Raw genomic sequence first — 10,402 nt, 5'->3', positions numbered from 1 at the left:
AAAGCATTTTTATTGTTGTCTGGCTTCTTTATGTTTTGAGCTTCGTTTTCAGTAGCAGTAAGAACAAGAGCAATATTTCAATCACTGCCAATAATATTAATACCGCATTACATGTAAAAAGTTATGCGTTAAACATTTTCATAGCCATATCACGCATATTATTTAAAAAAAATACTTTCATTTCGTTATGATTACATAAACTATTGGTTATAATATGAACTATTGGGTTTAAAACACACACAAAATGTTCTTCTTTTTCGGTACGAAATGAAAGGTTGCAATCTTTACCTTCGTCACCGTTTTCGTACCTGGTAATTTACTGGTTCCCAGCTATTTGTTCTCATGTCGCTTACGTAGCCTTTGTTATCGCTATCTCAAACCGGGAACAATCGATAGCCAAAATGTAAACACGGAAATAAAAGGTGAGTTAACGTGACAAGTTTCTTGTTTTTAAGTAAACTTTAGATACGTATTTAGGTTTATGCATTTTTAATTTATGTGTATAGTAATCACGATTAACCAGTATAAATTATAATATAAATCAGTAAAAAAGTCGTGACTGTAAGCTGTAAGCAAAAGTTACTGATATCGTGTGATTGGGGTCATTATTCGATCAATATATTATAGGCTTCTCGTGGAAAGTTTTTACAAATATCGACCACTAAAGAATGTTAATCGGGAAAAGACTCTTCGCTTGAATAAATTCTCATTTAACTTGAAAAACGAAAGTGGTTGCATTCGTATTGTAATTATGTAAGGAATTAACTCTAATTTAGTTGCATCATGTGTTAAATATCGTCAATGACGAAATAAACAGCGTATGTACGACGGCTCCATTGATTCGCTGGTACTGTATACGATATAGCGGTATGTAGATTACACTTAATCGTATATGCAGATCTATTTTCTGATAGCGTTAGCATTCTTTTCGAACATTTATTAAGAAATGTATACATTGTTAAACAGGTGTATGCAGTAATTAAGGATATCCAATAGTCTTTTGTATCGCTGTCGATTTGCTGATTAACAAACGTAGATAAGCTAAAGTGATTTGCATGCGACAGGGCACGCACGCTCTATAATTATTATAACGGTTGATGCAAAGTTGCCTTTAATATTGTCCTTAAATATTGTCGATCTGTATCTCGCGTAGACAAAAATTGCATAAAGACGTTTTATTTACAGCTTCATACGCATTATTGTGGCCCACGGTTTAGCTTTTATAAATGTACTAATCATGGAATAAACAACTGGATTTTGTGTAAAGTTTGTAATCGTTGAATTTTGGGCTATATGCGATAGTATGGTGAAATTACACACATTCTTATTTTATACTCATACAACTGAAAATAGCCTCTCCTTAATACAAGGATGCGGTTAGAGACTTTGGAACTGAGTTTTGTTGAAACATATATTACATCAATAACTAATGTATTATATCTTTTGTTTTACCAATAGTTTCAGTTGAAAAATATATGTTACCAATTTATTTATGACAGAACCTAATAATCGTTCGTTTTCTACATAAACCAGGCGATACTACGAACGTATGGGTCCACATACCATTAAAGTAAACCGTAAGAGTTGGATTTTTTCTCAACACAACGTTGTCTTTAACGTTTAAAACACAATGACAGGTTTATAACTGTTAGAAACATACGATATGTTTCCTCATGTCAAGTACATTAGCAAAACTTTAACTGGTTTTTATTTCTTTGCTTATATAACACTGAACACTAATTCAAGTGTATCATTTTATACTGTTGTGTTCACTGTAAATGGTGTGCAGATTGTCTCTTTTGTGAATTAAAATCGAAAACAAAGCATCAAAGGGCGTCGGGAATTTCAGTGTAAAGGGCACTCAATGAAGTTACATGGAACGATATTTTTTCTACTGTAAATATTAATATAATGGCCGATTATTTTAAACAAAATAGAAAAAGATACTGGTATAACCATTATTTATGATTTTGTGTTATAACCCCCAAATAACCATTATATATGATGTTGTGTTATAACCCCCAAATAACCATTATCTATGATTTTGTGTTGTAACCCCCAAATATTTCATAGTTCATTTTATTTACATTAGTTTCCTTTTTTACTGGCATCCATGTGCAGTTTTCATTAATGGAACAGAATTGTGTAGGTTTTAAAAAATCTGCTTCATCTTGTAAGCGTTATTTCATATTTTTCTCAACTTCAAGGGGAGATGATTCTGAACTTATTCTTACGTTGCTCATTAACGATAGGGTTTGAGTACTCATTGATATGAAAACACTGTAAAAGTTTTAATGTGTTTACGACCCCCCCCCCCACCCCACCCTCTCACACATATATTTCATGGGCATAATAAAAACAAAAAATGGTTACAATACAACAGCATATTTATTTAAATTAAAATGTTTACATCAAAACAAAAAGTTAACATAGAACACAAATAAAATAATTTGATTCTACTGGGGCTCGAACCTTGGGCCTCTCACATGTGAAGCGAGCGTGTAACCACTACACTACGGAACCGCTTGAAAAAATCACCTTCTAACTAAGATATTAATAAGTGACTGTAGTGTAACGGTTATCAATAAAGCAATAAACCGTGTAATCGCTGTCGTCTTGTAAAATTGAAGAAAATACGCGTTAACCAAAACTCGAACAGCAAAAGTCTGCGCTATTGTTAGAAAAACCACAAAATAAATATATTTGGATTATGTTTTGTTTTTATACAAAACCAGAAAGTTTCACCGGTTCGCGTATTTGCCTAGTCCCTGTGATCTTTTATTATTGCCCAGTCCCTGTGATCAGTTATTAATTAAAAGAATTAGCTTTGCATTATTGGCAATACATGTTGTAGTCAATGTAATAGGCAAAAAGCAGTACTTATTTACACTAATTTACACAAAAATCACCACGATGCAAGATATTCTGACAACAAAAATATATACAATGTACCTTGATCCGTAAATTAACTTCTCCTCCCATAAGCGAAAAAAACGTATTACATACGAGTCGCCGCACTTAAGTGCGACGCCAATAAAACTTGTTTTCCTGAAAGGAAAACGTAAAATGTAATTGTAAATAATGTGAATTTAATAAAATGTAGTGTACTCTTGTACCTATTATCGTTTGATTAATTAACCAATTTATGCCTAGCGTCTAGAAAAAAAGGCCTTGGCAAACAGCGTAGACCCAGATGAGACGCCGCATGATGCGGCGTCTCATCAGGGTCTGCGCCGTTTGCTTAAATGAATTTCTATAAGAACTATTCTAAATATAGAAATAAATATACTAGACATCCCTAATTTTGGAAATAAAATTTATCCAATTTAGAAGGATGGGAGAGTCCACTAGGCATAAATGGGTTAAATACATTGTGATGGAATCAGTCAGAGATACAATAATACGCTTTCTGGTAAAAGCAATACCAAATATTTATAAACTTGTCAGCGAGTTAGTGTGAATTATTGTTTCATCTTACGAAGGAGATATTTTGTAGTGTGTTTCATTTAGGCCGCAGTTACCGTTACGCGAGTCTCGATAGCTATAACAGCAAAAGCAAGAGAGAACACCTCGACTGCAAACTCGTAATCGCATGTTGCAATTCATTTCAGTGAAAAAACAACAAAGCATTTCCTGTCCCTTTTTCACCAGGCGGTGACCATGGAAAACTCTTAAATTAACCAGATAATTAAGTTATTATCGGTCAACGACGGAAATAAATACAAATGAGTCGCGGTCTGGGAAAATGGGGCTTAATGTATGGTCGTTAAGTTTCGTCCCAGATAAGCCTGTAGATCGAGTCCCGCACAGGGTCGATACTTTCCGCGATTATCGTATGTTTCGTTTAAATTAAGTATCTTCTTAGCAAAAAGTATGTTCATGCCGAATGTGTCGTTCCTGATTGACCCGTGAAGACTTCACTGAACCCCGTTTTTCCAGAGATAATGGGTAATTAACGTTCGACAGCGGACCACCCGCATCCAATCTTGTTAATGTCCGGTCGACTCAATCACTTGAACAATTGGCAGTTTATTGACCCCTCTAGTTTAAACAATATCTATCTGAATTCCAATTCAGCGTATGCATTACTTAGTGTACGGGCCACGAAGTCGTGGTTAGCCGTTCGCCATTTAAATTAAAAATGTCATTACTACAGTACGCGAGGCCTTAAAGGGACAATACGGTTACAGGTGTTTTCCGAATCAAGACAATTATTACACAAATACATTTTCATAATAAAATATTTATCACCGCATGTACGATAATAATTAATTGATTTAATTATTTAGTGTTTAAATATATAATATGGTCAAAAAAGAATGCATAAGACTATGCTCCAGTTACAAACGGCATTCGAACACATGGGAAAGAACACGCTTATTTCAACATTCTTATGTTCCGCCTTTAATACACTAGTATTCAGCTTGAAGCAGACCGTCATTTTGGTTGCGGTCTAATTAATATAAGAATGCTTAACCCTTTCAGTGCGGGAACCGAATTTTTCAGAACGTGGCGTCTCATCAGGATCCAAACTGTTTGCTATTCTGATAATATTCTTTGAAAAAAATCGAAGAAAATGCTTATTTTGGAAATTCAGCAGACGACATTTTAGCAGACGACAAATTTCCCGGCATGCAAAGGGTTAAACAAACTTGACCTCAGATGAATCGTGATCATATTAAGCAGATAGTTTCCCAATCGACTCTTTCAGTCGCCATTGAAGCTATTTGTCAAATAATTGTCAGATGATTTGTTCTTTTCATAGGCATACCCCTTTAAGAAACAAGTTACAAAAATGTGTCGAAACAATCATGTCCGAGTGATAAAATTACTCGAGTAAAGGCTACCCAGACTAGGGATGGTGTTTATGTTGGGGATGACGCAATATTATGGCGGGAAATAACAGCATTGAAATTAATTGCCACACTTTTCTATTTATTTGATGGACATTGTTACAATTAAACCCCCGTGGGATAGCCGTTTAAATTATACCCCTCGCATCGGTTAATATACGCGAATGAAGACCAACCCAGTGGCGCATTGCAATTGAATGTACTTCATTCTTGATTTCATGCGAACAAAGGCGAGTCACTTTCTGGCTTAAGTGGAAAGTGGTGTTTTTATTGTAAACTTCGATATAGATCTGTTTACTAAACATCGTTGATCAGTTTTAAATGATGAATGGGATTGTATTTTAAGCATTAACGAGTATTAAAAGATTTGGATTATTAACAACAAGTGCACAACAAATGGAACAAAACCGAACAATAGTTTGTGCTTTAGAAAAGTATGTACTTTACAGTGTTTGCTCTTCTAGTAGATCATGTGCATTTTGCAGAATAAATTATTAATTCTTCGAGTAGATTAACGAACACTATGGGAACCATAAATTAAATACCAGTATTGGGTAATGAAGACTTATATGTTGTTTCTGTAAAAGAAAAGTGTTCCTCATAATGAGAATCTGTCAAATCGATCCGTTTAAAGGAACCATCTTTTCAACTGCAGCTTTAATGTACCATCCCCGCCTCCCTAACGCCCACGCTCCTCAGTACCGCCGGTCGACAGGATGCTAGACACCCAGTGGAGGCGCCATCTACGATGAACTCCCGGATGTACATCACGTTTCTAGTGTTGATTTCATTGGCAGGTAAGCAAATTGGCTTATCCGTACTTAAGATCTGAGCCTCGCTCTGAGAAAACGGGGCTTAATGCACAGGCTAATCAGGGACGACACTTACCGCTTTTATTTCCTGTTGAAAGGAAGTCTCTTCTTAGCGAAAAATACAGTTTAGGCGGAAAGTGTCGTCCCAGATTAGCCTGTGCACACATTCATTAACTCTTTCAGTGCGGGAACCGAATTTTGAAGGCCTTTGCAAACAGTTTGGATCCAGATGAGACGCCACAGAACGTGGCGTCTCATCAGGATCCAAACTGTTTGCTATTCTGATAGTATTCTTTGAAAAAAATCGAAGAAACTGCTAATTTTAGAAATTCAGCAGACGACATTTTAGCAGACGACAAATTTCCCAGCATGCAAAGGGTTAAGCTCCATTTTCCGATACACCGACTCACCTGTTTTGCTTATCGGTCATCTCAAAGCCTGTAATAGCAATCAAAGAGTATGTGATATTCTTTCATTTCATCGTCGTTTATTTCCTCTCGCCCAATATTAATTTACTGACCCTGTAAAACACCTAACAGGGTCAGTAAGAAGTCGTGTAAACTAATAATACAGATCATACTATACAATCAACATAGCAGTGAAGTATACGACGATTGATTGTATTAAGCTCATCATACGAAACGAAATGATACAATATTCGTTGAGAATTTTTAATAAACAAAATATAAGAAGGAACAATAGTATTTCACAAGAAGTTTTACTCAGTAAGATGTAACTCAAGCGCCATTGTTCAAAAGAAAATATACATAGCTACATTACTTTTACTCATTCTAACTTCACAGAGACATGCGCGGAAGCGGGAGAGTCTCTCCCTCCCATCTTTTAGCTCACCTGAGCACAATGTGCTCATGGTGAGCTTTTGTGATCGCCTTTTGTCCGTCGTGCGTTGTGCGGCGTCAACATTTGCCTTGTTAACACTATAGAGGCCACATTTAGTGTCCGGTCCTCATGAAATTTGGTCAGAAGTTTCGTCTCAATGATATCTTGAAAGAATTTGAAAATGCTTAAGGTTGCTTGACAAACATGGCCGCCAGTGGGCGAGGCATTTTTCCTAATATGGCTATATATGACTTTTGTAAAACCTTGTTAACACTCTAGAGGCCGCATTGATTGTCCGATCTTCATGGAACTTGGTAAGAACATTCGTCCCTATGATATCTTGGACGAGTTCGAAAATGATTCCGCTTGGTGGAAAAACATGGCCGCTAAGGGGCGGGGCATTTTCCATATATGGCTATAGTAAAACCTTGTGTACACTTTAGATGCCACATTTATTGTCCGATTTTCATGAAACATGGTCAGAAGATTTTCCCCAATGATATATTGGAGACGTTGGAAAATGTTTTATACATGTATATACATATATACATGTATAAGAAACAAATCCTCGCCGCCAAGCAACTATGTTTTACAACGAAAACAATTTTCGAACTCGTCCAAGATAAAATTGGGACAAATTTTCTAACTAAGTTTCATGAAGATGGGAAATAAATGTGGCCATATATGGAACATACAACATATGGCTATAGTAAAGCCTTGTTAACATTCTAGAATCAAAATTAATTGTCCGATCTTCATGGAAAAACATTGCCACCAGGGGCCGGGGAATTTATCCTAATTTGGCTTTAGTAAAACCTTGATAGCACTCTAAAATTTACATTTTTAGTTCATTCTTCATGAAACTTGTTCAGAACATCCAGAACAATGATATCTTGGGGCTGCACTTAGCAGGTCAGCTCCTTTGTATCTCAGTTGAGCAACTTTTGACCTTTCAGGCCCTCTTGTTGTATTTTGTCACACGACAATCTACACATAGATTTATTAAACAAAGTGACGTTTGCATGATTACAAATGATATACGGTAAATATTCGTACAAAAGACATAACAAACAGAAAAGTCCATTCATCCTTTATGTATACACTGTAGTAATATCTAGCATGATTTAGGGGCTATTGTTTATAATAAATTTAATGAAAACCGTTGACTTCTGAATTATGATTACACAAATGGTTACAGTACTTAATATATGAAATTTTGTTTTGTAAAAAATGCGGAAATTGTTTTTCATCAAATGTTTATATTAATTTTTTTATGGAAATTATGCCCTCTTACACAAGTAAATTTTATAAGCCCTTATACGGTGTTGATTTTTTATTTTCAGAGACGTTTGCTTCCGTTTGCAGCAGATGTTTGAACAATAGCACCTGTCGGACCGTGACGTCAGAACACGTTACTATGAATACCTGCGTATGTCGTCATGGATACTTCGGAAGCCGATGTGAATCTCACGTGAAGTTGATGATGTCAGCATATAGCGACGAGAGTGTGACGTTACAGGTGGAGTTAATTTATCGGTCGTTTGCCGGAAAAGAAGAAACGCTACTGGAATCAAAAACCAAACGACCAGGTGTAAATACGTTTGTACCGGATGTGAGCGACCCTATTGATGACATTGGGATCTCTGTTCATTATTGGCCAGCAGATAAATCCGGAAGTTGCAATATTCAGCCGATCAGAATTACACCAGACGATCACGTGACTATATACGGTCTGCGCGCGCAGACCGCTTACAATTTGTGTCCCCAAGTTGGACATCAAGACTGGTGCATACGCACTTTGGATGAGCATTCAGATTCTAACTGTGTGACTATTGTGACAAAGCAAAAACACATATTTTTGAACACGGCGTTGTTGTATACGATAATCGCGGGCTCCATAGCGGTGGTAGGCCTCGTAATCTTGGTAATTATCTTCATAATAGCGTGGAGGAGTAGGTATTTCAGTCAATTAATATGTATAAAACGTAAACGTCAAACTTTTAGACAGAGACGCAACAAACGACGAAAAGCGAAGAAATCTGAAATTCAAATGACGAACCTGTTTAATGGGGCGAGCTCCCACTCGTTTGTAGAAGCCTACCAGATCCCGGAAACCGATAATTTGGCTACGGGCTTACTAAATCCCGAACTTTCCCGCACACCCGGATCGGGAATGAACGGGCACGGTATTAACATTCACGCGCCAAAAAGCCCGGGAAAGCCTTTACACCAGCTCGTGCAGAACATGTCACGTGGTTATGTGGAATATTCCGCGGCAAATGAGCAGGCGATTCCGTTGTCGGCTGTAATTAATTACGGGGAAGGTCCGGATGATTTGCAATATAGTCCATATAGTTCATATGACGATTTAACCTAAATTTCTGTTTGTGCTGAAATTTTATGTTTTTTAGCATTTACTTTTTGTTAGTTTTGTGTTGCTTTTTTTTTGGGGGGGGTGGGGGTGGGGGGTGTTGTTGTATTGTCTTTTGTTTATTTATTGTTTTGGGGAGGGGGTAATGTTTCAATAATTTGGTTTAACAAAAGTCACTTTGAGTTCGTGTCGATTTAATGTTGATAACTCTGTCTTTTCGTAATTAAGAAGTTGTCTCCCATTCGGGAAGGTATCACGAGTATCCCGGGTAAAAAGCGGCCCGTCTAAAAAGCGAATATGACTTCAATCCGCGGATTGACCGAAAAGTGCGGATATGGAAGAATACAGGCAATGTCGACAATTTTTCTGCAATGTTTAATAAAAAAAATACACAATATGTGTTAAATATGTAAGTCTTGTCTCAAAATATAACAATTTAATAGACATTATCATTTTTCCAACATAATATCACTTTAAAATCGATAATCCACCGAATCCAACAAATGTCCTCTATATATTATAGTTTATTAGTACGTACAAATATACACGTCGTTTTATTTATTCAAATGAACAAAGGATATATATTTATATATTTAGCGGGACATGCATTGCTTTTCAATAACAGCGCAACTATAATGGTTATAATCATTCTTGAAACATTTAAATGTAGCACTACGATATCCTTTGTTCATTTATCTCCATATCAGACATTTCCTTAGTAACATTCTAGGATGGCAATCTAGCAAGCCTGATTTGGTAGTATCTTTCCTATCAATCTGTTCAGTCATTTTGATAGTAATACACTAAATGTTTGTATTTATTGATATAAATCATTAAATTAATCTTTTAATTGACTCCTAAACACCAATATACTATTCAAAAATGAATATTTGCAAAAAATGGCATTTACACAACTTTTAGAGCAAATTTTGCTTAATTTTTACAAAATTGTTTTACTTCAAAACAAAATCTGACATTTGCATTTTGAAGTTTTTGTCTGTACCACTGCTTTTTAATATTAAAAAAGCTCCTAGATCATTTTTTGTCACTTGCAGGTCTTTATTGTGGGGAATTCGGTACTTGACCGTGCTTTGCACTATGAATTCATTCTCGTAATCCCAATAATAATGTTTATATTTTAGTTTTTCACTACCAAACTTGGAAAAAAACAATGTTTCATCAGTGATTTCAGTGTATTTTGCAATATGTTATCTTAATATCCGCAGTATTTTGATAAAACAAATAAAAGTAATGGGAATTTTGGGGGATTTTGGTTATAACGGGTATTTCGGTATTTCTTCACACCGCATGTGAACCAAACAATAACACATTTGTAATAGAATTTTCAAAATTAAGATAAATACCAAAAGTTTTATCGAAATATGTCATAATTTCAAAAATATGGGGTTGGCTGAATTCATAGGAATGGGTGAAACTATAGGCAGAAGGATACTTGTATTTACCCTTTTTGCATGTGGACAACCAGTGATTACAAAACATGCTACATATCTATTACTTACGAATGC

General features: G+C 35.8%; 1 protein-coding gene across 2 annotated transcripts; it reads left to right on the top strand.

The window, feature by feature from the left end:
• The first annotated feature begins 358 nt into the window (after positions 1 to 358).
• Positions 359 to 8,955, top strand: LOC127838529 (uncharacterized). Of its 2 annotated transcripts, none has more exons than XM_052366328.1 (3): positions 359 to 422; positions 5,509 to 5,650; positions 7,849 to 8,955. In XM_052366328.1, the coding sequence occupies exons 2-3, from the start codon at positions 5,602 to 5,604 to the stop codon at positions 8,880 to 8,882; spliced, it is 1,083 nt and encodes a 360-aa protein (XP_052222288.1). In that variant the 5' UTR covers positions 359 to 422; positions 5,509 to 5,601; the 3' UTR covers positions 8,883 to 8,955. The 2 variants fall into 2 exon arrangements, with proteins under 2 accessions (XP_052222288.1, XP_052222286.1); XM_052366326.1 differs by lacking the exon at positions 359 to 422 and adding an exon at positions 456 to 867.
• The last annotated feature ends 1,447 nt before the right edge of the window (positions 8,956 to 10,402 follow it).

The sequence above is a fragment of the Dreissena polymorpha genome, chromosome 7 (genome assembly GCF_020536995.1).
Source record: "Dreissena polymorpha isolate Duluth1 chromosome 7, UMN_Dpol_1.0, whole genome shotgun sequence".
NCBI classification, from domain to species: Eukaryota; Metazoa; Mollusca; class Bivalvia; order Myida; family Dreissenidae; genus Dreissena; species Dreissena polymorpha.
Note: the sequence above shows the minus strand (reverse complement) of the source record. Positions and strands in the feature narration are given on the sequence as shown.

What these genes read in the sequence shown, in the direction of transcription:
- LOC127838529 (XM_052366328.1), top strand. Translation starts at nt 5,602, where the DNA reads ATGAACTCCCGGATGTACATCACGTTTCTAGTGTTGATTTCATTGGCA. An exon ending in AGTGTTGATTTCATTGGCAG is followed by an intron (nt 5,651 to 7,848) that starts GTAAGCAAATTG and finishes TTTTATTTTCAG; the next exon opens with AGACGTTTGCTTCCGTTTGC.